General features: G+C 51.5%; 1 protein-coding gene across 2 annotated transcripts in view; it reads right to left on the bottom strand.

Annotated features, from left to right (window-relative positions):
* DCLK1 (doublecortin like kinase 1) overlaps nt 1–27,562 on the bottom strand; it is a 211,403-nt gene that overhangs the window by 173,259 nt on the left and 10,582 nt on the right. For both annotated transcript variants that reach the window (XM_090257975.1, XM_090257976.1), the window contains exon 2: nt 24,693–25,039. In XM_090257975.1, coding sequence (XP_090114101.1) covers nt 24,693–25,039 — 347 coding nt within the window. The remainder of the gene's footprint in view (nt 1–24,692; nt 25,040–27,562) is intronic.

Below are 27,562 nucleotides of genomic sequence, written 5' to 3'. Positions count from 1 at the left end.
ATGTAATTATATACGTGTTTTCCGATGGTCTTAGGCGACTCCCGTGAAAGGGTCATTGTTGAGAACTGCTGTCCTAGCGTGTATTTAATACTTCACTATCACTCCACCATGGTTTACGGCACCTGTCCGTGGGCACGGCTTTCACGTTACAGTAATTTAATCTCTATAACAATCACACGGGATACCCAGTATGCATTTCCACCTGCCGGAAGGTGAACACCGTGGGAACCGAGCAGCAAGCGGAAAGGAATCGGCCACGCTGAGGTCAGGAAATAACGCTTGGGAAATATTAGTCTGAATGGTATCGCACTGGAGGGAAAGAAAGCTTCAGGGGCGTCTTAATTCTTTTAACACATAATCCCTTTGCGAATCCCGGTGATACTGGATTAAGTGTGAATGAGGCAGGAGGGGCTCTGTCACATGCAAAGAGAATGAGGAGCAGGAAGGAAGAACCCAAGACGACGACTATTCACGGCTCTGTCTCCAACCGGCGCGGACTTCCTCTGGTAAAATGTATCTTAGCTTTCACCCCAAGGTGCTGAGGATGAGGCTGCGGGGAAGGAGCAGAGCTTGCCCAGGAGGTGACAGTCAGTCACGGAGAGAGTGGCCGGAAACAACTTCCCCGACCTGGTGGCACCTCCCCTGCCCACTGCTGTCCCTGTTCCCTCGGCTGCAACTCCCCCCCCTCCACCCATCCCCTCCGACGCCCCTCGCAAGGGCCTGGCCAGCCGGCTGCCCCGGGACCAGCCACGTGACCGGGACCTCGCAGGCCCTCGGGCTGCGTCACAGGCTCAAAGCTGATTTTCACGTTGCTCTGCAATGGTCCTCTAGCTCCTCTTGTCTGGATGTCCCCTCTCTGTCACTCCCTAAGCAGTGACAGTATTTAACCTGTTGTATGTGCTCCACAGTGACCTGCAATGTGTACAAGCCGAGCATTTCAAATGCTAGCCCTGGCCCGGGGTGGCTCATCCCACAAACTGAAAGGTCGTTGGTTCGATTCCCGGTCAGGGCACCTGCCTGGGCTGCGGGCCAGGCCCCTGGTTGGGGGCATGTGAGAGGCAACCAAGCAGTGTTTCTCTTTCCCTCTCTTTCTCCCTCTTGCTAAAAATAAATAAATAGAATATTTTTTAAAATCTTATAAAAGGGTTAAGTGCTAGAATGCAGTGTCATTGCTTGAACTCCTGCGCGTGCTATCCGTCCGCAGCAGCGGTGAAGGACGGTGGCCCTGTGCTCCGGCAGCCCCCGGGGGCCGGCTTCTCTGCAGAGTCCTGCAGCACCAGCTGTGTCTGGTGACAAGAGAGAGTCGAGATGTAACTTTGACTCAAGAGGCCTGTGTCATTCAAGAAAAGAAAACCCTCAGGCATCCACAGAAGTTCCAGTTCACATTTGCTGGGCAGTGCCCGAAAGGGAAAGAGAAGAAGTCTCTTGTCCATCACCCTCCTGTGGGGATGACCCCAAGGCCATCGAGTCGTGTCCCGGAGAGCCCGCTCGTTCCAGGCGGACGTAAGGCCGGTTCCAAAACGGATCCCGTGGGGCGCTCTGAGAGTCACGGCAACACAGCCCGGGGAAGTCGTTGTGAAAAGCTCTGGGAACCACAGAAATATAAACCGGGAGTGACGACGCGAGCGGTAGCTGTTCCCCGTCCTCACAGGACGACCAGAGGGGTCTCAGCCACCCACTTTTCCACCAGAGACTCCGCATGCGGTCAGGCCGGACTTGCAGCAAACACGGCCCCACTGACCTCGTTCCTTCCCCATTCGGTTCTTCTTTCTCGCATGGTTTTTTTCTTTTTTAATAATTTATTTACTTGTCTATTTATTTTTAGAGAGAGGGGAAAGGAGAAAGAGAGGGAGAGAAACATCACTGTGCAGTTGCCTCTCACTCGCACCCCCAACTGGGGACCTGACGTGCAACCTAGTCATGTGCCCTGACTGGGAATCGAACCAGCGACACTTGGCTCGCAGGCCGGTGCTCCATCCACTGAGCCACAGCAGCCAGGGCTTTCGCATGGTTTCTCAGAGGCTTGGCTGACCTCCCTCCTCGGGCCTTTGCTTCCCACCCGCTGTGAGGCATCGTTTTTCTCCACCTTTAGGAGGAGACCCGGGGGACGTGGGGTTCCGGCAGAAAGATGAGTGACAGCCGCGTGGCCCCAGGGGCGCTACATCACTTGAGCCAGGCCCCATGGGACACTTCTTATATGCAGCGATCCCTCACTGATCACGAGTGTTACGTGCCAGAGCCCCCGCGACAGGTGAGAATCTGTGCAGTGGGAACCTTGCATTTATTTAGTGTTTACTGCACAGTCCCGCTAAATCGCATGATAGAGCAAGAAATCCACGATAAATAATTAAATACAATCTTTGTAAAAACCCCGCAATACAGCGAGGCCGTGACAGGTGAACCGCGACCCAGAGGGACGGCCGTGACTGTCAGCATGTGCAGCAGCGTGCCCGTTTCTCTTCTATTGTAAAACCCCTGTAACTTCCAACTGTTCCCTCTCTCCTTCCCTGGCGCCCGGAAGGGACTGAACTCAGCGACGTCACGGGGCGCGGGCAGCGCGAGAGGGAACGGAGGAGAAACCCACGGACGGCCAGCGTCGGCCCCGCGCGCCCTCCCTTGCGTTATGCTCCGGTCTCCTCGCAGCGACAGGGACAGCTCAGCCTCGCTGGGTGCTCGTGCCGGGGGCAGAGCTGACTCAGGCCCCCCCACGGACACCTCACACCGACCCCCCGAGGGAGGAGCGGCCACCACCCAGCTTCACAGGTGAGGAGACCAGGCCCCCGTCCCCGCAAAGACGAGCCCGACAGGGGCACGCGCTCCGGTCTGAACGACTGGACGCTCCTGGTTCGAACCGCGAGACCTACCGACCGGGGCCACGAGGAAACACTTTCCCTAATTAACCCCCACGGCACGGGAAACCTTCCATGTTGTTGTGGGGACTGACGGCACGCAAGTAAACACACGGAAGAGACGCGTGGGTGCGGCACAACCGAGACACGGAAACCTGAGTCAGCTGCACCGACCGCACGCTCGGCAGCCGCAGACCCCACCGCGGGGGCCGGGCCGCCCTTATCACCCCCTGTCTCCCCCACTTCCTCCCGTTTCTTCCCGAAAGAGCCGCCTCTGCTTCTGCCGCGTTGTTTCCTGAGGCCGCCCCGGCCACGAGCAGCAGGTGCCGGGCGTCACCGGCTTCACCGGGCGTGGCTGGGTCTGGTCCTCTAGCCAGTCACCCCTTCTCACCCCGGAGGGTGTCCCTTCCCTGGTCCCCGTCTTTCCCTGCCGGACGCACGCCAGCATGCAGGCTGGGTCTTTGAACTCCCTTCTCTGACGATGCTGACGTCCCGGGGGAGCCCCGGCAACACCTGCGTGGGAGCACCTTCCTGGTTTGTGCCTTCGGCCGGCGCATCGCCCCGGCCCCAGGCCTGCACCCAGCGCCCCGTCGGGGTCTCCGTGCGCGTGACGAGCCCAGATCTCCGATGCGGCACATCTGCTGCGGACAGGCCCCCCGCTCCTTCACAGCTCCACCCCCAACATCTAGAAGATCACCAGCACAGATTCGGGGCTCAGTGAGACCAGGGCGCGGGATGGGCGGGAGCAGCCCAGGCGGACGAAAGCCAGTCTCCGAGCAGGACGGCTTCGCAACCCGCAGCTCTGACTTCCTAACGAGGGTTTGGTATAAAAACACAGTCGTTAGAAGTCAAGGTTTCCCTGCAGCTGGAAACCAAGATGGAGACGCCACGTGGGCCGGCGCTAAGGTCCCCGCTGCCTGTCCCTGCCAAGAATGAAGTCACTCAGAGGCCGGCCCACAGCTCCTGCGCTTTGTGCAGCAAACACTGCTCCTTAGCAACCAGCGTTGACAATGGCGTTGCCAAGGAAACCAGAAAGCCCGATTTATACAACCATCCAACAAAGCAATGTGAGACCCAGGGACTGCGCCATTCTTACCATAGCTACTGAATTCCTGCCAGTGGAGCGGCATCAGTATTTTATTCTAAATGTTTCAAGACAAAAACTAATTTCTTCACGGCACCATATCTCCCCCTGTCCTCTGCATCTCTCTGAAAAGCCGCAGTGAATACATGTTCAGGATTCAAATGAGGAATAGCATCAAGAATTTATGTTTTAAAAAAAACACAGATTGTTCTTGAAGATGAGGGATGTTTTAGTATCATCTACAGAGGGTACGTCCCTCCCAGATCACAAGCAGAATCCTACTGACTTCTGCATCTGCCAGCTTCGCTGTCCCCAGCTCTTACACATGATCGCTGCGGCCCCCTGAGTGACAGTTCTCTCATGTCGAAGGAAATGGATGGAGCACGGAATGAGGGAAACTATGAATGAGGATGAAGCCAAGAAAGTCTAGGGATTACTTATGCGCCACGTGGACTGTCCTGGGAATTCAAGCCCATGCAATAAGTAACCAATACCTCATACCTTAGAGCTTCCAGACAAGAAAGGCAAGTGAATGAATCACTTCTACGAAAGATTTCTATTGCCTGACTCCTAAGACAGGCCATCCCTTCTTCACTGCAGAGCAATGGGTGAGTTACTTATCCTCTGAGCCTCACGTCCTTGTCCATCCTGTGGGCAGAATTAATAAGAATTAAAGAATATTGCCGGACTAGCAGCCGACGCACAGTGCAGACGCCTCACAAACGCTTCTGCGGCCTCATCGACACCCCCTTTCAATGGAGCTTATATTTCTTATCCTCGTCACCCTTTTTTTTAAATCCATGACTGCTTTCTTTTTCTTGAGAGTAAATAGAGTGAGCAGGAAACCAAAACGTTTAAGAAAGAGGAACTTGTGTTTCAAAATTGACATCAAGAAATGCGGAGGTGACCAAGTCGGCACGTTAACCGTGGGAGAGACGCGCCATCTCTCGCGCACCTGGGGAGAACCGGTAGCACCCACACTAGGAGCCATGGGCGCATGCACAGCGGCCGTCTCCCCGGTGTTCAGATTCAGTCTTTATCCTCCTCCCTGTCTTCCTGACTGAGTCGCACCAGCTCCTGGGAACCCCGATGGCTCAGCGGTCACCACCAAGCTGAGAATTAAGGCAAGACGTCCTTGGCGGACTCCCTGAGGAGGCTCTGACTGCACCTGGGTTCAGCCTCCGCCTTTGCTCTCGCGGGCCCCCGGGGACCACGTCTCCCGAGACAGAAGACGGCACTTCAGCCCTGGCTCTCCCTGGCAGAACACAAGAAGACCCGGTTCTTGTATCGGGAGTGAAATTGTATCTGGTTTCAAGACCTGCTGAGTCCTTGTGATCTGCACAGTGCCACTCCAGCTACGAGGGAAGGACAAAGACCCAAGACTAGTAGGCATTTAAATTGAGCAGGGACTCAGGGCATTTAGGACGACTCTCCCACACATGGGGAACTGTCCTGTGCAGCCCTGGGGGCTGCCCCCCGGCTCGCCCCGCTTCTGCGCAAACACGCTCCTAGCAGCAGGGACCGCCTGACCCCACAGCAGCTCCAAGGCCAGTTCAGACCGACTCTCCCTGTGCCCGTAGGTCACGGGCACCGTCTTGTTAGGCCTGGCTCTGCCCGCAGGAGCAGCACACTCCGCCTAACGCAGGACTCTCTCTCCGGTGCCTGAAGAGGGTCATCCGGCCCCCGGAAGGACGATGGACCAGCATCTAGGCTGCGGTTCCTTCTTTCACATCTTCACGAACAAATCTCACATGAACCACTCAACTCTCTTCACCCTATCTTCCCTGTCCCTAAATCTTCCTAGGGAGGGCGGGGAGGAGGGAAAATGGGGAGGAGGAGAGCAGGCGGATCAGCAGAGAAAGTGTGGCCCCTGGCTGAGCTCTGGCCACCAGCCCCTCTCTGAGTGCCAGTGAGGACTCACTAGTTCTGCCTCATCTCACACCTGGACACACCCAGACTTGCCCAAGGCCACTCTGAACTCCCAACCACGATGCTTTCTGCTTTATCTCCTTTCTTACCTGTTCCCCGGACAGAAGCAACTACCAACCACTCTCTGGTCGCTGGAGAGATTGCAGAGGAAGAGGCAGCCCCTGCCCCCAGGCAGCGAGAAGTCTATCAAAGCAAAACATTCGTCAACAGGAAACAACGTGAAGGAAGCAGTTCTACTAAAGGCACAAGCCAAGGGCAATGAAGAAAGTGAAAGGAGGGCCCAATGCAGCCGCAAACAGACCGGACGCGGGGAGAAGCGGTGGCCGGCCCCTGGGCCCCGCCGGCGTCTGTGTCTGCCGTCGCGAACACACCATTGCTTCATCCCGGCCACATGACGCCAGGCGTGTTTCTGTGAGCTGATCATGCTAAGCTGCTGCAGGCGGCTGCCTGCAGGTTGGGAGGGGGCTCGCGCCAGACCTTGGGGACAGGAGGGAACACAAGCAGGTGGCCGCAGCCAGCAGAAGGCGAGAGCTGCTTCCCACGCCCAGCTCCTGACGAGTCAGTTACGGCTGCAGGGAATGGGCTGACAACAGAAGTGACTTCTGTGCAAATCTTCGGAGCGTGAGAACTCCTGGAATCTTGGGAGAATTCCCCAACCCTCTGCGCTGGTAACCAATGACCCACACACTCCAAACTGATATTGAGAAGTCCTGACGGAAAGGCAGCTAAAAAGTAAACAAACCATTCCTCGTAAGAAAGCATCGTATTTAAGGAGGAGAAGGCTGGGTTGTCTTCACAGAGCAAGATGGCGGCCTAGAGCCCTAAACAGTCTGGGTCAGAGCCTTTACGTCCTGGCTCAGTGACTTCAAAGGGCTGGGAAGTTCTCTAAACTACGCTGAAACTTTCTAGTGTTTTAACAGACCCATGGGTACACGTCTCTGAGGTTTCTCGTCCATTTTGCAGTGAAATACTCTGTGGGTCCCTTGTCAGCTCAACTCCAGGCCCCAGCCTGGCAGATTGGAACATATGACCGTCACTGTCCAGATGATAATAAAAATTATAATGGCTGTTCTAAAATGTCCACTGCCAATGTTGTCAATAAACGCTCAGGTGCTATAAACCACACAAACGCTACTCAACAAGATCGAACACAGAGCAGTCTGAGACACATGCAATTGTATTCTTCACATCCCAGCCAACCTGCAGGATCACCCGTCACAAATCAAGGGTCCGCAGAACTCCTCCAGAACCAACACTTTCCCGTGAGTTTTCTCGTTTGTTTTTTAAGCCAACAAGTATTAATTAATTAAGGACCCACTGCGTGCCGTCCACGGTGGCTTCTCACGCCCACCCTTGGCCTTCTAAGGTGGGGGTGGAAAACGTGTTTCTTAAAGATGCTCCGGGCTCTCCATTAAGCACAGGACCCGTAGAATCCAAGCCCGCAGGTTCACTTCCTCCTGGATTTCTGTAAGTTTTGCGGCTGCTATTTTTATAACTAATTAGAATGTGCTAGAAAAGCACAGAGGAGGGTCAAATGAAGACTCTCTCAAACAACTGTTTTTCTCAAGAGGAAGAAAACCGAATTTAATTGTCTTGTGGCATTAACAAGAGACACTCAGGATTAGACCATCAGAGGAAAATCAAGTCAGCCCCGAGACGCGCAGAAACACACGCAGGAAGGGCAGCCAACACCTGCGGGCGGCTTTTCCCTGGGCCCAGAGGGGTCACGTGCTGCAGAACTCTTTCAAAAAGTCTTCTCTGCCGAAAGAAGTGGCTACAAAGGAGGCAAGAAACCAACTTGGAAGATCTGGAAGCTGTCTTAGAAAGTCACCAGCCCTGGTGGAAGGTCCTGCTCGAGGCCGGGCACGCAAGCCCAGTTCTGGAAACCGTTGCCTATTTCCAGATGTGTCCCGCGGCGCTGCGCTTTAGGGGGCATTGCTTACGCGTGGGAAAGCTATGGTCCCCCTTATCACCCATGTCCCCCCCTCTTCCCTATCAGCAAGGCCGCCTGTGAGGGAGCTGCGGGTCACGTGAAGAAAAATGGAAACAGTAAAATCTGATATGAAGACAACAGCCCAGTGCAAACAGCCCCCATTCCTGTGGATCATACGGCATCCCGTTCAGTGTCTTACAAGCTACTCCTGGGAGAGACCGATACCTCCCACTGTCCCACCAAAAAATAATCATTGTTCCATTTTTCAAAAAGTCACGTGATTAGATAAATCAAGATGTGTCTTTGAAAAAAAACGACCTACAGATTTGTTATCTGTTGAGAAAAATGTCTTATTTTCACCTCTTGCCAAAGATAAATTATTAATAACCGATGTCTTCTTTACGTACCCACTTTGAGATGAACTTAGACACTATAAGTATGCCTGAGGACTCCCAGAGTATTACTTTTATCAAGATATTAACTATCACGTAGTTGAGTCGTGAGATGTTCTTGAAACTCTTGCTTCTATATCAAACTCTAAACAAGTAACTGGTTCCCATTCCCTACTCCGTGCTCATGTGGGTGACTTTTGAAGTGCGCCTTATTTGGAACGGATCGGCAAAATTATTAAAGAACTCTCCTAGACTAATAATAAAGTGTGCATAGTTTTCATTTGGGTTAGCTGCTGCTCCTGTGTGGAGAAAACCAACTCCTCATCCAGTGAGTCAAGGTCTCGGGATCTGGGAACAAATATTTTCTGCAATGACTCTCCCAGTAGAAAGTTTCCGTGTGGTGACAGGTCACCTGGTTGAGCTTCCATATACGGCTGTAGGACTTCCATTTTTAAATGAAATCAACACTATTAAAGTACCACACATTAAATATAAGTTTCCTTAATAGGTATTTACCAAGCACCTGGTAAATCAAAGCACCCTGTTAGAGATGCTGGGGTACCTGCTGGCTCCCCAGTATTCGATCGCCCTCTATAATTCAGGTACCTGAATTTCCAAGAATCTCTTCATAGAACTAGTCACCCTATTGGACACCCTAAGGAATTTTTAATTAATTTTGACATTTTTGAATGATAGTTACTTTCAATAAATGTTTCGAATTAGAAATGGCATTAAACTTGGATGATATAAGATATAAAAATTTTTGTCCTTCCCAATTAATCTGTTATATGTTTTCAAGTAATTTTAATTTATGTTGCAAAGGCATAATTGATAATAAAAGTGATTCTATTTTATTTGGTATTAGGATCAAATCTTTATTAAAATGTAGATGAATTAAAATACACGTTATATTTTAAAAGCGCTTTAGGATTTAATGTTCCTTTTGCACCAAAAACTTCATCTGTTTAATAATAATCCACGTAGTTTTCACCTCAGCAAATAAAACCTAAGTTGGATGAAATTCCATTGTATTTTCTGTCTTCTGTTATTTTCCTAAGTGCTGGAGCCACCGCGGCGTGCCACACGGACCCTGGCATCACCAGCGTCGCTTACACTCTGCTCCTCATTAGTGTCCTGCGTTTAACCAGTGGGTCACTGCGACTATAAACGTAACAGTACAGGGCTTAGAACGTCGCCAGCTTAAAGCTAAACCACAGCCCGGGCTGCCCCGCTGCGCGATAAATCCACGCGAAACCAGTCGTGGGCGGGACTTCACTCAGCCACCACTCACTGCTCCTGGACACACGCGCGGTGGCTCTAACATGGATTCCTTCTCAAAGGAAAGGTTTTTAAGCAACCCTGACACTTGCCGTTTTCAAGAACTATGAAAACAGATGCCATTACAGAACGCGCGCCCGGGCCCGCAGGGACGCGGACCAGCGGCTGGGAAACATCACCGCCGGGAAGCCCTCGGCCCGGGGCCACGTGAAGAGCCCCGGGAGGCGTCTGCTGCAGAAGAAGGAGCACTTAAAGGCCGGACTGGGATTTCCTGGGAGGAAAAGCGCTGGATGGGAAGAAGAGGAACATGACCTCGCACACACTAAAGGCTCCAGCGAAGGAGTGAAGAGAAAAGGCAGCGGGGCGGGTACCAAGAAGGACCAACAGGGGGTCTTCCTGTGCACAGGGAGCTCCCGAGTGTCGTTCTCACAAAGAAGCGAAAGAGCGCAAGCCCGTGACCGAGGAACTGAGCAATTCTGCGATGAACAGGAAATGTCTGCCAAGAACCAGACGTTTGGTAATCAGGGGCACGGAAGCTCACAGGCAGCCGAGTTCACCTCCTCCTCCCCCCGTGGCTCGGCCCCCTGGTTCCTTCATGGAAATTAAACACCATCTAAAGCAGATTTGGTGTCTGCCCCTCCGCAGGGACAAAGACTGAACACTGATGAGCGCACCATAAAAAAACTAAACACTGCCTCACCTGTGAAGTTACCTTTCCTGGGCCTCGCAGTCCCCGGTCACAGCATGGGGAGCGGTCTCGGAGCAGAGTATGAACCACAGAACTGAAGAGCCACTATTTAAAACAGACACCCTCAGCTAGACACACAGGTTTTTTGTTTCTTTGAAATAATCAGAGTTAAGTCTTTCCTTTCTACATGTGTCATTCTTATTCTTCATTCTTATTGTCTATGGTCAGCTTTAGCCGAGGGAATAAAGACCATTCACCTTTGTAGGTAAGAAAGCCAGTCCCCAAAAGCAGGCCTTAAAAACTGGAAACCAGTCCCATTGGTTTTGACATGCATCTTCTGTACACTATTCTCTCCAATGTGGCTACCCACCGTCCTGAATCCTCTGGCTCTGTGGGTGGGGGAATCACCAAGAAGGAAGGAAGGAAGGAAGGAAGGAAGGAAGGAAGGAAGGAAGGAAGGAAGGAAGGAAGGAAGGAAGAAAGAGAAAAGAGAAGAAAGAAAAAGGCCTGGAAAGCAACCTCAGCATCTCATCCAAACTCAACATGGTGCCCAGAAATGGTGCCTCTGGATCTAAGCCTGGGACCAGCTTCTCTTCCCACCCGCAGAGAAACCTCATGGGGTAGACTAAATCCTGTGTTGGGATTTGAAGATGACCTTGGACAAGAAAAAAAGATATCTATACATAAATACCTATAAAGCTACATCTATGTCTATAGACATATAGATATACACAAGGTCTGTCTGGGAAAAAGTACAGCCATTGTTAGTATAACAAGAATGGTTTGCACAACATTGATGTAACCTGGCAGCCAAGGAGAGGGGACTGGAATGCACACGTGTGAACAATGACGACCTCACTGTACTAGTCAGTGGGGGCAGAAGATGACAGTGAGTGAGTATGTGAAATGTGTGGCCAACTCATTCAAAATGCCTGAGTGAGTAGAGCAACAGACCTGCATCAGATTTCACACGAAGCTTGAACATCCCTCTGGGGAAACTGTCTGGATGATTCAGAAGTCTCAGCTGTGGGCACCTGGTGACTGGCAGTTTCATCATGACAATGCACCCACTCATGCATCACGTCTCCTGCAGTGTTTTGGTGAAACACCAAATCACCGAGGTGACTCAGCCCTCCTACAGCCCAGACTTGGCGCCCTGTGACTTCTGGCTTTTCCCAAAACTAAACTCACTTTTGAAAAGGAAGAGATTTCAGACCATCAATGAGATTCAGGAAAATACAACGGGGCACCTGATGGCAACTGGGAGAGCTGTGTGAGGTCCCCAGGTGCCCACTTTGAAGGGGACTGAGGCGTCCTTGTCCTGTGTACAATGTTTCTTGTATCTCCTTCAATAAACGTCTCTATTTTTCATAGTACATCGCTGGATAGTTTCTGGACAGGTCTCATACCCACACGTACAGTTGTTCCCGTGCTTTTTGAATGCCACACCATTCACTTCAAAGAAGACCCACCTAAGCACCTGTTCTTGCTGATGGAAATAAACCCAGAGGAGTTTCACTTTCATGCAAAAAGATGCAACGAAAAGTGTTCACTCTGCAGCAAGTGCTCCGAGACGCAGTGGCTCCCCCAGCAGGGGCACAGCCCCACACCGCTCCTTCCCAGGGACCCCACTCTGCATCTCAGCCTCCAGCTGCCACCAGAGCTTAGACCTCGGGGGCCCCGGTGCTTTAGTTCTGTTATTCTGGGCATCTATTAGCCAGATGTGTCCTAAGGTCTCCGAAAAGCCTGAGAGAGCCCCTAAGGGTGTTACGCTCAGCATAAAACCAAACATAATTAAAGGTTGTGATCATGATGAAGAAAATAAAGACATTGCTCCCATGTGCAATCTGGGGTCTGGGAACACTAAAAACATTTCCACAGAAATTAATAGGACAGTAGTCCCCCCTTATCCGCGGTTTTACTTTTCCCAGGTTCAGTTACCCGTGGTTTGAAAATCTTAGTGGAAAATTCCAGAAATAAACAGTCTGTAAGTTTTCCATTTCCCGCCATTCTGCACAGCGTGATGGCCTCTCCTGCCGTCCACTCCATCCCGCCCAGGACAGGACTCACCGCCTTGTCCCCTTGCTGCACTGGCTCCCGCTCGTTAGTCCCCTTAGCAGCTGCCTTGGTCTCCAGATCGACTGTCTCTGCACCTCCGTGCCTGTGAGCAGGTCGCCCTCATTTCACTCAGTAACGGCCCCAAAGCACGAGGGCAATGATGCTGACAATTCCGGTCAGCCAGAAGGAAGCGGCAAAGTGCTTCCTTTAAGAAAAAAAGTGAGACTCCTTGACGTAAGTAAAAACAAAAAAGCATGTGCTGAGGTTGCCAAGACCCGCGATAAGAACTCTTCCACCCACCACACAGTAAAGAAGGACAAAGAAGCCCACGCTCGTCTGCCGAGAGAAGGACAACATGAACATCACTTCCACTGCACTATGTTGACATAACTGTTCTATTTTGTCCTTAGTCATCGCTGTTCAGCTCATAGTGTGCCTGACCTACCATTTAAATGTCATCATAGGTTTGTACGTATAGGAAAAACACACATGGAAGTTTCAGAACTAGCTGTGGTTTCAGGCACCCAGTGTGAGTCTTGGAGGGTGTCCCCTGCAGATACGGGGGAGCCACTGTACTCGCTTCTGCACGTCACACCATTTGGGCTCATGAAAGATCATCGCAGCCCCGGCAGGGCGGCAGAGCAACATGAAAAGTTTGCAGCCTGGCTGCTGCGGCTCAGTGGATTGAGCGCCGGCCTGCGAGCCAAGTGTCGCTGGTTCGATTCCCAGTCCGGGCACATGACTAGGTTGCACGTCAGGTCCCCAGTTGGGGGCACGAGTGAGAGGCAACCACACAGTGATGTTTCTCTCCCTCTCTTTCTCCTTTCCCCTCTCTCTAAAAATAAATAAACAAACAAAATAAATAATTTTTTTTTAAAGGTTGCAGGTTCGATCCCCGGTCAGGGTACATATGGGAGGCAACCAATCGGTGTTCTTTTCCTCTCTCTCTCTTACCCCGCACCCTCCTCTCTTTCTAAAGCCAATGAACATATCCTCAGGGGAGGACTTGAAAAAGAAAAGTTTCCTCGGAACGCTCTGCATTTGGGTAGTGCGACACTCACATGGTGAGCAAACACACAACTTCTCTGCCCCGCCCAGCCAGCGGTCCCCACGCTGAACCACAGAGGCTTTCCATGGCGGCCCACCGGCCAGAACCCGCCCAGGCGCGGCGCGGCTGTACTACGGGGCATTGGAATTCACAATGAAGTCTCTTCTCTTGAGAAGAGAGAGGCAGATCGTTAAAAAAGTCCTCAAAGATCTTGAAGAGTAATGAAAGGATAACGGGAAAGTGCCGTGAGAGAAGAGAATACAAAGGATTGGATCTTGTCCTGTAACAATGAAAAAGCTCAGAGACACAGACGGAACTATGTTCTTATAATGTGGAATCTAATCAGCCTACAAAGAGCATTTTGGACTTTAGAGAAGAAGTGGCCCCAAATGGAGGGTGGTGCAGGCAGGGTGACGGAGAGGAGCCGCCAGGGCACGAGAGGACGGCAGTTATCACTGCGCCCTGCCGCGAACATTAAACGGTTTTCCTCTCTGCTGCCGGCGTTTGGAACGGACTCAGAAAAGGCCATATGTGCGAGAGCGCAGAGACGGCAGAGGTTCACGCTGGCAGCTCCGGCAGCGGAGCCCTCTCTGCTGTGAGTTCCTTCCAAGGCCTCCACGGCACCCGGCGCTGTTCCCACGGAGCTGGCGGGGACGGGCACCCCAGTCCAGGCTCGAGATGCTGCCCTGAGTAGGTCCACAGCCACACACGTGACTTGAGGGTAGAAAGGCGCTTTTCCATGAACGCGCACAGAAAGACGTGCGCAACGCTAAACGCCGATGCCGTTCAAAGGCGGGCCAGCGGCCACAGGGCCGGGCTGGCGGGACACGGCTGTGCACGGGCGCCAGGGACCTTTCGGTGACGACAGCCGCACCGCCTTCCACTGACCAAAGCCGTTGAACAGTCCCTTAAAATGGGTCAAGTTGATGGTACGTCAATGAAGCTGCAAACACTCAACATTTTAAAGTTAACATGTTTTAAAATGCAATATTCCCTTTCTATCAAATGGCTATATTTCCGGGCGATGAGCTACATTAAGAATGTTCGTTCTCTGCTGTGGGGAGTGAAAATCTTTATGATCATTTAAATTTTTTTTCAGGGGCTTTTTAAAATTACTTGAAGTGGATTAATTGCATTAACGAACCATCAAAACAGCAAGAAAAACTTGGAAGAAATCGCAAGACATTTCAGAGGCTTTCTAAACAGTGGTGACCGACTCAGGCTTTAATACTGACAGATCAACAGAATTTGATTATTTCAGGAGTTTTTTAAAACTCTAGTGGGTAAAATAAATACAACATGGCACTGGTCATAAAGAAGCATTCTTACAGGAAAAAAAAATGCCAGTGAATTTTCTTTCCTCAAGTCATTTTCCAAACACACGAAGTCAAGGGTGGCGCCATGATTAAGGACATCCGTCCGCCGTCACCACACACACGGGGCGGGCCGATGACTCTGCCCTTGTTTCTGCCCTGCAGGTGGAGGTAACAACAGTCTCCGGGCATAAAACTGTTGAAAAATGGTAGAAGGAAAACCTCCCGTCAGCGCCCGGCGTGCGGTAAGCACTCAAGACCTGCCCGCCGCTGCTCATCCTCGCTGGCGTCATCGTCCCTGGGTTGGGTTCAGTATACAGGGCGATTTTATTGGCTTTTCACGGAGCCTCACATCCAGGGGCCGCTCCTCCTTGGCCTTCCCGTGCAGCCAAGTACCCGGCACCGCTCATGCGGCCGTTTCCACCGGTGGCCACGGAAGCTGTCTTCCGACTCTCGCTGACTGACAGTGTGTTATTGCCAGTCTCTGCCCAGAGCTGGCGCGGAACTAACTGGCCTGATGTACCTTCCTCAGCTGGCGGCAAACAAGTTATAAAACAAACAGGACAAAGGGAAAGTCAGAGGAACAGAATCCGTTTACAGGGGGACTGCGTACAGGAAGTTTGGTCCAGACGAGAGAAGCATCGCAGACAGTGCCATGGGGTAATTACCTTTCACTTCCAAAAAAGTGATTTTAACACCTTGAAAACAATGTTATTACCCTTGCTGGCCCTCAAAACACATCATTTCCTCTAGGTCTTCACCTTGTTCTTTTGTCCCCAAATGCATGTATGTTGGGGGTAAAAACCCCCAATGTCCTTGTTCCATATTTTTGGATAATCTTGCAAAGTCCTGAGAATAGCTTCCCTCTCCCTCAGACAGAGGCAAGGACATGAATGATTCTGCAGACCTGACAGGCAGCAGAGCTGCCACTGGGGAAGGGTAGGCGACGGGGAGCTGAGGGCCAGGCCGTGGGGTCTGCTCAAAGGTCCGAAATGATGCCACACGCCTGCAGCTCAGCGACGAACTTGATTGTCAAGCCCGTTATTAGCACCTTGGTGCCCAAAGCAGGCTTCTGCTATTCCTCTGATTCTTAGTGACCTAAAGTGCAAATAACTAAACTATGAATAGAACCAGTCTTTTATTTATTTAAAATATAAAGATAATATTGCTTAAGAGTGTTTTGACAGTCACATTTGCAAACCACACCAGAAAACCCTCAAATAAAATGAACGCTATCAATCACCTCTCACTCAGTTGAACCTACAACTACGAAAACACCAGTCTCCCCCACAGTGAATCCAGGAGGGGGCTGTGGTTCCCCTGCGGCCCTCGTGGGGGACTCTTCCACGTCATCCGACCACCCAGCACCTGGGGCAGAGCCTATGCTCCGCAGGTGTCTACTGACCTCACAAAGGGACAGGAGCTCAACAGCCTCAGTGTCGGAGGCACCTGAAATAGTCAAACCTGGCCATCTCAGTAGAGTCCACGGGAAACTTGGTTCTGTCTGGCAAAGTCCCCGACGGCTCTGGGAGCAGTCCGTGCACCCCACAGGCTCTGCGGGCCTCTGCTTCTCTGCTGCTCCGGACAACAGCCTGAACTGACACACGGCGTCAGGTTTCCTCCCCAGAGGCAGCAGCACGTGCTGTCCCGAACGCCTCTCTTCTCCTGACCGCTGCAGCCGCAACGAGAGTCAAACCACATGCTCGCTACGTCTGCCAACGCGGCGGCAGCGCAGATGCAGGCGGAAAGGAGCTTTTGCTAGAGGAGGGAACGGTGATCTTACTAAGAGACGAAGTGGTCAGCGCGTCTGTGCGACGCCTTTCACAGCCCCCGGATCCCTAAAACGGCCTGAGGAAGATGCCATTTTTCCCCGCAGGTCACCGCGTCAACCAATGGCAGAAACAAACCTCCTCCTGCGCCTCCATGTAGGGGCCCCGCGTGTTTCTAGAGCTGATGATGTTCTCCCCAACCTGGAGCTTTACCCCCAGAGTTAGGGTTGGCCTTCCCACTCAAAAAAGTCCCTGTTGATGGGGTCCCTGGGCACCGTGGGGCTGTTTGCAAGGCCACATCGGCCTCAACCGAATTAAACAGCGGACGCCTCCTCCGCCTCTCAGCCTCCCAGGCCGCCGCAGCAGCAAAGCAACCAAATTCCGGTTCCCGCACACACGTTTGCCCGCCCTCTTCTGCCCTCCCCAGTCGTGTGCATGGTGCTTAAGAGGCTTGGCCACTAAGTCTCTAGGCATACTAGTTGGGAGTTACTTTCAAAGTTTACTCCTCCATCTCCTGTGCATATTAAAAATTCCCGCGGACCCTGGCTGGTTGTTCAGTTTGTTGACGCGTCATCCCACACACCAAGAAGACGCAGGTTCGATCCCCAGTCGGGGTGCCCACAGGAGGCAGCCGATTAATGTTTCTCTCTCACCTCCCTCTCTCTCTATCTCTCTCTCCCTCTCTCTCTCTCCCTAAAATCAACAAACATATCCTCAGTTGAAGATCACAAAATAAAATATTGACTTTGTCTTACCACCTGTCAAGGTATGTTTAGTTCACAGTATTCCAAGGAGAGAGAAAGAGCACCTAGAAAGATCTCTCCTCGGGGCACTCCTAGCCCCATCACTCTGCGGTTCTGCGTATCAGAACCTCAGCCACAAGCTAAAATCAATAAACGTCCTCTAATAAATATTGAGCATCTGATAAGAGCAGCCAAGAATACACAAGTCATGAAATGAAGCAGAATCTCAGTTAAGCAAGTTTTCTAGCAGGAAAACTGGGAGAATCAAGAAGGAGTAGCAACAGCTAAGAGAAACACGCATGTGTCTGAAATATACGTTACCACGCTCTCAACGCCTGCCTTTTTTGGTTTTAGTATTTAGATATTTCACAGTGTTACATGGCGATCTAATAAATTCCATTTAGAAAGAACATATTAGTCAATAAAGTATTGTCTTCTCTCTCCAGGGCCTGCTGCTCTTATACAAGTGCACAAGTTGTTTTACCAAAAGCGAGTGAATTCAGGCACAGAAAGAGAAACACCTCCTGCTTCTCCTTTGGGGAGAGACTCCTCAGGGTGCATGGTACTGAGGCTTGTCTTGACCTAAAAAGCCGAAGTTACCTGGCTTTTATGGATAATGCTAGACCTATGTCATCAGATACCTTCTGAAATATGTCTACAGTTGTTCTGCTTTGTTTTCCCCAAGAGGGTTCTAGACAGAGTGGATAAATTCTGACATGCTTTTCACTTCCCATAACGGACTGCACTGAACAGCATCTCAAGAGCTGCTCTCCAGCCTTCCGTCAGAGCACCCAGGAGACGGGCTCCGGATGCATTACAAGACGGGAAGGCCGCTGGACAACAAACCCGAGGGGAGGCGTCCTGGCAAGTTCAAGACGTTTCCCCCATGAATGCACCTCGTAGCTTATAAAACGGCAAGCAAGAAACCAACTTGTATACACAGGAGGATCTAAATTCTTTAAAGAAAAAAGCAAAGGAAAGAAGCCGAAATATTAACAAGAGCCATCTTGCCCATGAGCCTATAAACCATTTTCATTCATCTTAATATTTTCTCATTGGCCTCAAAGTGCTTTACAACAATCACATATTAATCTTCCCACGGAAAATGCCAGTCGAAACCTACGTCTCCCACCTGTCCTTCCCTTCCTGTGGGATGTTGTTTACAGCAGAGTTCAGATTTAAAATTGAATTTCTTTTAAGTCCACTTAAGCTCTGACCCTGTCTCCTTCATTTAATTTAGTTTCAAGGATGTAAACGAATCAGAAAAATCTGCTGCCACGGACTGTTCTCTAGCGGCCCGAAGCCCGGACACCGCAGGCTTGTGTCTCCGAAGTCACTGAGCCAGGGGCTGGTCCTGGGAACCTCTCAGGGGCCTGTCACCAAGTTTCACATCCACAGAGTATTGGTTAGCTCTTCCCTTTACGCACCGGACGGCTGAAGCAATGTCAGGAGGATTTAGAGCAATTCTCCCGACTCAGACGGTGAAAACAGTCTTTCTGTAGAGAAAACGATCTGAAATTTGACGGGTTTTTTGTTTGTTCTGTTACCTCAGGAGCCTGAGCTAAGAAAGAAGCATCAGGATAAGCCCCAGGCAGTCGATGGATCCACTGCAGAGAAGACCACCAGGTGAATGACGGGCCCCTAAATTACAGCACAACCTGTAAGTTCCCCGGAAGCTCTGTCCTAAAGGTGCAGCCACGCCCAACTGGTCACGCATCATTTAGTCATTCAGTCATTTACGGAGCCGTTCCCTACCAGGTCAGCTCCTAGAGATTCAGAGGCCAAGCGGACACTGCCCCTCACCTCACCTAATTCGGACGGGAGAGACAGGCCTGGCAACAAGACCCAAGGGGCTACCTGCACTGCACAGTCAGCAGAGCCCCGGGAACGGGGGTGTCAGTTCCACACGAACCGGGGAGTCAGGAAATGGGCCACAGAGGAGGCCACCCTGAAGGTGAATCTTGAGAACGAGAAGGCTCTGGCTTCGCAGGGCTGTGGCAATGACGTGATGAGACGGGTGAGTGGGTCACGTGGCTTGTTTCTTTAAGCCGCCATGACAACTTATAAAGCAGGCGTGACTATTATTCCCGTTATACAGATGAGGAAATCGAGGAGGAACCAAGAATTAACTCCTGCCCACGGGAGAAGAGATTCCACGGTGGCCAGGGGTTGAAGACAGGCTTCGACCTAAGTCTGTCAGTCTTAAATCGACGCTCGACACTTGTCTAAAAACTAGTATTTTCCCTCTATATTATGTGACGCATGTAGCTATACTTAAATGACAGCAAATCTACGCAACTTTCCTTGCGACAGGTAAATGCAACGCACAGGTTTTTTAAAGTTCGGTAATCAGTTCAGGGGGGACTAACTTAATTCTCCAGGCCTGAATGAGAAACTCAATCCAGCTAGATTTTTTGGACTGAAATCTGAGCACAGGTCCAGCTGACTTTCAAGTCCAAGTTCTTGGGTCTCTGTGGTGCGATCGGTTAGGGCGTCCGGTTGTTAACCGAAAAGTTGGTGGTTCGAGCCCCCCAAGGGGTGCCTCAAGCATTCTTCTTCACTGCGACATGCTCCCTGAGGGCCGAGGGGGCTCACAGGCCAAGCGAGGGTGCTCAGCCTTCGCGAAAGCAGGCGTCTCCGCGAGAGCCCACGGTCCTATGACGGGGCCAAGAGTCCCCAGCACACTTGAGAGGGTTCTGCAGGGCACACACCCCCAGTTCTGTAGTGGGACCCTGCAGACTTCATTTCACAATCAGAATCCAACTTACAGAAAACTGACTTTTGCTGAAACTAATCTGAGCCTTAAAAAAGAAGTCACTGCAGGTGCCCATAATTAATGACATTGTCAGAGGAGCTCAGACGGGAAGAAAAGGACTTAACTCTTCCCAATCTGGGGGGATTAATATCGAGGTAAGGACAGGTGTGGCTTATAGGTCCTGAAAATCAACCAAAGGTAAGTAGCCGAAACTCACACATTCCGTTGTGGGCACGCTACTTCCCTGAGTGACGGATTCTAATGATTCGTAAGCTCCTTTTTCTTTGAAAACAGCTAAGATTTTCCATCAACTCAGAGTTCTTGCAAATCATGAGGATGGTTAACATATGCTCTGAGCTTCTGCAGGAAATGTTAATTTGACATTTTAAAATATAAGCTAAGTTTTTGTATCAATTGTTTTTTTTTAACATCAGTTGCAGACAAAATTAAAGGTGTTGACACTCACTTTCACGACATAGAGATACCAAATCATAACAGGGACAGATCTGTAGACCAAGAAGGAAGGGTGACGGTCTGCTTAGAGAAGGCACTCGGGGCTCTCCCTGTGGTACTGTGCAAACAGCCACTATGACCGACAGCGGCAGAAAATCTCCCTTTCCAGCCCAGGCCAGCCTTGTGACACCCCGAATTCTCCCTTTTCCCTCGGAGCCTCTGGTTTTCACAGTTTCTATGCTCACTCACTGGTAGAGCCACGGTCAAGTGGAGCGGCAACACATACCACTTTTATAACTCGTCGGGGAAGAAGTGTTCTGAACTCTCTAAATTCAAGTGCGGATCAAATTACTTTTACGTTACATTAGAATTAAGTATTAAAAACCAAAAGGAAAACCAAAGCCCAGTTTGTGATACGTGCTTGACAGATTCCAACTGATCATCATCACCACTTCCTGAACTGCGAGGAACTCGGGTACCACTTCCCTAAAATCAATGGCTCCAATTATTAGGACTCGTTGGCGAGCAACTTTGGAGCGTTACGTTTACCAAGGGAAAGGGACTCCATGATCAAAATATACGGAGAACACACAGTGACTAATTACTTTATCGACAGCTTCTGAGATGCCCCCATTGGCAGTGGCTGTGGTCTGAAGGTTCGTGAATCCAAAAATTCCTGCGTTCAAACAAACGCCCAGGGCGACTGTGGCAGCGAACAGGGCCACGGGGGGCTGACGGGGTCATGTGGGCGAAGCCCCCACAAAAGGGATGAGTGCCCGGAGATGAAGAGGCCACAGAGCCCCCAGCCTCTCCTGTGCTGAGAGGACACCCCAAAAGTGGCCTCCTGCGTCCCAGGAAGGGGGCTCTCAGCAGCCAAAGCTGCCGGCACCCCGATGGCAGCCTGCCAGCCTGCGGAACCACGAGAAATCAGTCTCTGCCGTGCCGAGGCACCCGGTCTGTGATGCCCGTCCCCACAGGGCAGGCCCGCATCAGCGCCCGCGCGTGTGTACGGCCGCGGGGCGATCCCTCGTGTCTCCCCGTCAGGACGGCAGCAGACCGTCCGCTCCACCCGCGTGTTCGCCACGGTGGGCTTTACAACGTGCGCGGCTGGTGAGAATGCCCGTGAGACAAAACGGGGCGTCCCGGGGGCGGTTTCCTGGGCGGCTGTCCCGGACGGCACTTCGACAAGCCGGGAACGTGCGCGCATTTTCTACTTGAAGAGCAGCCCAGTGTGTCAGCATTCTGTGCTGTTTTGAGACTATTTTGACCCGTTGCCTTTCTCAGTGGGGGCCGGGGAAGGGCCCGTGGGAAGCACCTGCTCTGTGACCTTCTCCGTATAAAGTGCCCGCGTCGGCACCGGCTGGGCCGAGACCCACCGGGGTTTATGCTTCCGAGCGAGGACCGCGGTCACCAGTCCAGGAGACTTAGCCGCTCACGACGGGCAGCTTAGCTGTTCCCAGAAAGGAGGCAGGAGCCACGCACGTACGTCTTTGCAGCAAATCTCAGGCCTTCGGGGCTTACTTTAATCACTTAAAAAAAAGTCACACTGCAGTGACCTCCGGCAGGGCGAGTGAATAGCCCACAGAAAACCCAAACCTCTGCAGCCTGGACGGGGCAAGGGGGCACCTCCTGCACCCCGCAAACGCCCCTCGGTGTGGAGTCAGGGGGTGGCATCCAAACTCCAGCTAGAAAACACCCTCCTTCCTTCTTTGGGGCCCTTTAATCAAGGCCCAGAAAAGCAAAGCACCCTTGAACTTAAGACACAGCAGGTATTTCCTTGCACTCCCAGCCAGGGCAGCAAAGTGGCTGACCCCTTGGTGAGCAGGCCACCCCCCACCCAGGGGTGCGAGGAGGGGGCAAGGGGTTGGCAGCCTTCCATTGACACTTCAATGGCCTGAATAAAACATGGAGCTGAGGTCACGAGACAGAGTTTGCCCAGGAACAAACCGCTCGGGAGCTGCCAGGGCCGCGCGCGAAAACCGCAGCTTCCTGCAAAACGCCCGCCGAGTGGCACAGCCTGAGGGTGGCAGGTGGCCTGGCCCTCGGGTGCCATCTCTGCAGAGCAGGCAGCAGCAGGCAGGGCCCTGCAAGGCTGTCCCGGGACCCTGACACACCCCTCGCGGCACAGATTGCTCTTCTGAACGGACACGGCCCCCGGGACACGCGGGGTCCAAGAGGAGGCACCTTTGTTCCCCCAGGGACCCCGAGCACAGCGCCCTTACACGCCCCCCACTGAGATGCCCCCGCAGCCCCTCGCTGTTCACGCCAGGAAGAGCGCGCCCCGCAACGGCGCGGTCCCCGAGCCGGCCAAGCCGAAGGCGCGACAGAAAGAAACTGGTGGATGCGACCGCCAGGCGAGTGGCTGCAGGCGGACTCGACAGAGCAGGACGCTCTCGGGTGGCAGTTTCTGCACACGTGGCTCACGTGGAAAGTCCCCGCACGGTGATGTCTGCCTGGTGCTTTAATGGCGCCTGCTGTGGAGCTGTGGCTGGGAGCACAGGCTCTGGAGAGAGGCCGGTTCGAATCCCGAGGCTGCGTGGTCTGAGACCTGCTAGTCTGGGTTTGTTTGTTTGTTGCAACAAATTCTGCGCCTTAGAGTCCTGTTCTGCTACCTTGGGATGACAGTCAAGCCGTTACGACGATTAAACGCGCCACAGCAAACCAAGCATTTAGAATGTGCACATAAAGCTACCGCATCATCACAGCTCCAAGGTGCTTTCCCACGCCTCATCACAGGCGCCCTCTCACACGCTCCGGGAAGCACGTGGTCATTTTGCCCGTGTGCTCCCAGCGAGTGTGATGGGGCTCCGTCAGGGGATTCGCTAAAAATTTAACTAGTCCGCGGCCGAGTCAAAGGGCTGAGCCCCGGTCCTTGGACAGAATGAAGCCTTGAATGTGCTTCCGTTACACGAAGCCGCAGCAAGCCCAGGCCTTACGAAGCACAGACCCTGGGGAGACTCCTAAAAACAAGGGAGCGTGTTCTCAGAATAAACAAAGGACCAGGAGCACTAGAGCTTACGGAAACCATTCCAGTTGACTTTCCATTTGGCGTGTGGTCTGTCTGGAAGCCACGCCATCCTGGAGGGAGTGCGGAGGAGGAAGACTTACCCGTGTGTGTTCTTTGTTGTAAATTGTACTTTTTATGGAAACAGGAAGTCCCATCTAGAGAACGCTCACTACACCCAGCAGCAGAACCGCCAGCGAGCTGAGCCGCTTATTGCAGAGGGGACGTCGAGGGGCGAACGTCACCCTGTCTGTCATTGCGGCTGTAACTCACAATCCAGCAGCGGACATTCTGACCACTGATCTCTCGGTGACACTCAGACTATTACCCTCTTAGATCCAGAAAACTGGGAACGTCATCCTACGTGACACATGGGGACAGTTTTAGGTGACAGGCAGAGATTAGCGAATATGAATGAACTGGCAGACATTCCATCTTTCCTAATAAGTTTTGTAATTCAGAGCGTCTGTGCACGTCCCCAGGGGGAGAATTCTCTCCTGATTCACATTTTCTCCCGTCCTTGCTTCTATTTCTAACACTCAGTTTGAATGGGTCAACCTTCGAGAACGTCTATCTTTCTATGAAATAGCATCAATTTTTTCACTGATGAACCCACTTTTGGCTTTTAATATGTCCTCTACATACAAATCTTCCCAGTTATCCCTCAAAATAACTTTTAAAAGGCATTTGGACAGATCCATATGAAAAACGAAGATTCGAGCAAAGCTAGCATGCTACAAATTACAATCTCAAACAGAAAGATACTAGAAAACTCTCAAAGACCAGCAGACCACGCTGTACATGTATCAGAGGGTTCTGTCAGGGCTTCGCAGACGTCCGCCCAAGACTCCCTGCAAGTCCCCTGAGCAACTCACTCCCCAGCACCCACTCATCCACGTCTACTGCTGCACATGTTCCATTTCATTTTAACTCTGAAATTACGTTTTCAAAACGAGATGGAGAATATTCTAGAAATGAGACACCCAGGCAGAAACACTTTATTCCTTAGCTATGTACTTAAAACCTACAAAATTTAGAGAAATCTTACCGAGAGAGTCAATTCTATACGACATTATTTCGGCCAAAGAAAGGATTTGCCCCTCCACCTCAGTCCAGCTCACGGCGATAAGAAATTAATTACCACGCGACAAAGTTGGAAAGAGACGGCCCCAGAGCACCGTGACGGGTGAGCAATTAATAACTGAAAGAGTAGAAATCTGAGTCATCATTTAAGCCACAGAGAGGGGCATTTTTACCTTATTCTGCGTATTTGCTGGCCAAGTGACCCCGCGCTCTCGCCGCCGTAAACGCATGGGTCAGGTTCCCAGCCAGACCGCACTCCCACCGCCGCCCGCCCCGTCCGGCCGCAGGGCCAAGGCCCCAGGCGGCCGCTCACCTGCTTCCCGTCCAGGGTGTACAGGCGCTTCACCACTCCCGAGTCCAGCTTGACGGCATCCGTGATGTCCGTGAGCACCTGCTCGAAGGAGTGAGCCGTCTTCTTGTTCAGCAGGATGCGGACCGCCTTCCGGGGCTTCACCCCGCTCCTGATGATGGTGACCAGCTTGGGCCGGATGAAATCCTTGTTCTCCCGCACCTCCGAAGGGCTCCCTTTGGCCGCGGCCAGCGAGGTCACGGGCCGGGATGCGGAGGTGGTCTTGACATTCACGGACCAGTTGGGGTTCACGTTCTTGGTGTACTCCAGCTTCTTGAAAGGCTCTATGGAGCCGCAGACGTAACTCTCCCCTGCGGAGGAGACACACAGATGTCAGGGGACTCTAAGGTGGACGCCTTCCCCTTTCCTGCCTAGTCTTTGAGGCTTTTCTTTCCTCCTCAGGGGCGAGAGCTAGGGGTGACTTTTTAAACAAGGGAGCGTGATTAATCATTAATGAAAAAGAAAGTTTTGACTACTGATAGCAACAGATTGGCATCCTGGGAGGAAAAAGGAATCATCACCCCTCCCTTTCTTCATCTTCACATGGGAGAGAGCAAAGTTGTTGCTCAATATACCTGGAAAAGCTATAAAACTGAATTCTTTGAAATTTAGAAATATTTATATTTGCAGACAACTTCAAAATCAGAGGTACATACACTTGCCACCTGAAATAACGTAAAAACTAAAACTGGGCCAGAAAAACACTTCTTAAAACAGTTATGTCATTGGTAAATTTGATGGGAGTGCTCCCTAACGTTTGGTAAAACCAAGCAGAATTCCAAAAACAAGCCAAATAACCACGCTTCCTCTTCTGCATCGACGCGGGACCCGCCCGGTGAACCGCGCACACGAGGGAGCCCATTCTCGCTGTTCACAGAGGAAAGGTTTCCGGGCCGGTCAGCTTCCACACGGCGGCTTCATACACTGACTCCAAAACAATGATTATGGAAGAGGAAAGAGACTGGAGGACCTGACGTAAAACACTGCACAGTGTTATATAAAGGAGGAAGTTCTCTACAAGAGGAGGACTAAATGCTCTCCCCAAAAAGGTAAAATACGTGAGGGGAGGTACATTAATCAAACAGAAACTATCCTTTCATAATGTATATACATATCTCAAATCCATCACAAGGGGCACGCAAAATGTCTTACAATTTTATTGTCAGTTATACCCCAATAAAACTAAAAAAAAAGATAAAACTTTTATTAAAAATGACTCCTTCATAGAGACTCATTCAATGAGCGTACTCAGGCTGTTAAGTCGATGTGGATCACACACAGCAAAAGTAATTCACTTGCCTGGCAATGACAAATTATAAAATGACTGATCTTCTACATACATATTTCATAAAGTTAGTCAAAGCACTTTGAAACTGAAGACTCTATAATGGCTTTTTCCCCGTGTTAATAAATCTTTGTAACTGGGAATAATTAAAACCAGGACGGAGCCTTCGCAAGTGCAGGTGAAGTGAGCAAGGACTCACCCTGCCGGCCCGTTGACTTCCATCCAGACCCTCGTCCTATCTGAACGTTAACAGTGCAAGGATCCAGGACCGCAGGACCGGTGTGTACACGAAAATAACCAAACCAGGGTTTCAAAAACAGAAAAGCACGGTGGTACCAGTGAGCAAACACGCACTTTGCGGATGTTTTTAAAACAGGCGCTATGGTGTGCTTGTAGCTCGGGGCTCACCGGAAGCGGTAAGTCATACGGACTGGGCCGTCCTCGCTTCTGTTCACCCGGCAGGTCCTGCCTGGGCCCCGCTCCTGTTCTCAGGAGCCATGCAGATAGCAAGCCGGGCACACAGGGACCGCTGCCAGACGCTGCGCTTCTGCAGGCTTGGGGGGGGGGGGCGGGGGGCAGGGGGCGTGTGCCTGTGACGGAGCACGGAGAGGACAGGGAGTCCGGGCTCACGGCCTCCACACATGTGTGGCTGTGGCAAGGCCCCCAGGCTTCTCCGGGCCATTGATTCTCCCATCACCGAGGGCTCGTCCCTGTGGCCACGGTCACCTCACCGGGTGTGGGTGAAGATCAGATTAGACCATGAAGGTCAAGGTACTCTCACATACAGAATTGCTACACACATGAAAACCGTCTGTGGCTGCAGAGAGCCTGAAAGAAAATTTAAAAATGGAATTCCTAGAAATCAGGAAGCGGGTTTTCTACTGTGAGGCGTTTGTCATCTCTAGCTGTGCAGTTACCGTTAGACACCGCTTAGGCTCCGTCTGGTTGGGAGGAGGGCCCTAACCTCCCGCATCTTTCTCTGGGGAAACCGCTGTCAGAATGCTGGTCAGAGACACCCTGCTGTGTAATTATTTATCACAGTTATAGACAAAACTAGTAATTAAAGCAAAAGCATGCGTGGTTTATCCCTTGACAAAGAAAACTTCTCCACTTCAGAAAAGAACATCAGCAGAAAAGGGAAGAATTTTTAAAGAACTCGAATGAATCTGTTGAAAGAGAAAAGAAACTTTAAAACATCTTATTAGATAAAACACGATGAACATTATTCAAAGCGCAACAGCTCAGAGGAAGAAATACTGGTAAGTTTCAAGTCCCGATGATGGGAAGAAACCTGAATGATAGTTCCCCTGCCCTGAGACGTGGAGGCTCATCTGCCGGTTTGTCGGATTTAAACACTGGGGCGGAATCTCGGAGGGTGGGGCGAGACTCCAGGAGAGAATGATGTGGGCTCAGAGGACAGCGACAGCGGAAGGAAGAGGAAGGAGCAGCCACCAAACCCAACGTCACACGCCAGGCAGTGCTATCATTTAAAATCTACTACTAATTCAAGATGTCAGAAAACGTCAAGATAGGTTCCCTTATATTAATA

Source organism: Furipterus horrens, unplaced genomic scaffold (genome assembly GCF_987537825.1).
Source record: "Furipterus horrens unplaced genomic scaffold, mFurHor1.1.pri manual_scaffold_12, whole genome shotgun sequence".
NCBI classification, from domain to species: Eukaryota; Metazoa; Chordata; class Mammalia; order Chiroptera; family Furipteridae; genus Furipterus; species Furipterus horrens.
This window is presented reverse-complemented; position numbering and strand designations above follow the sequence as displayed.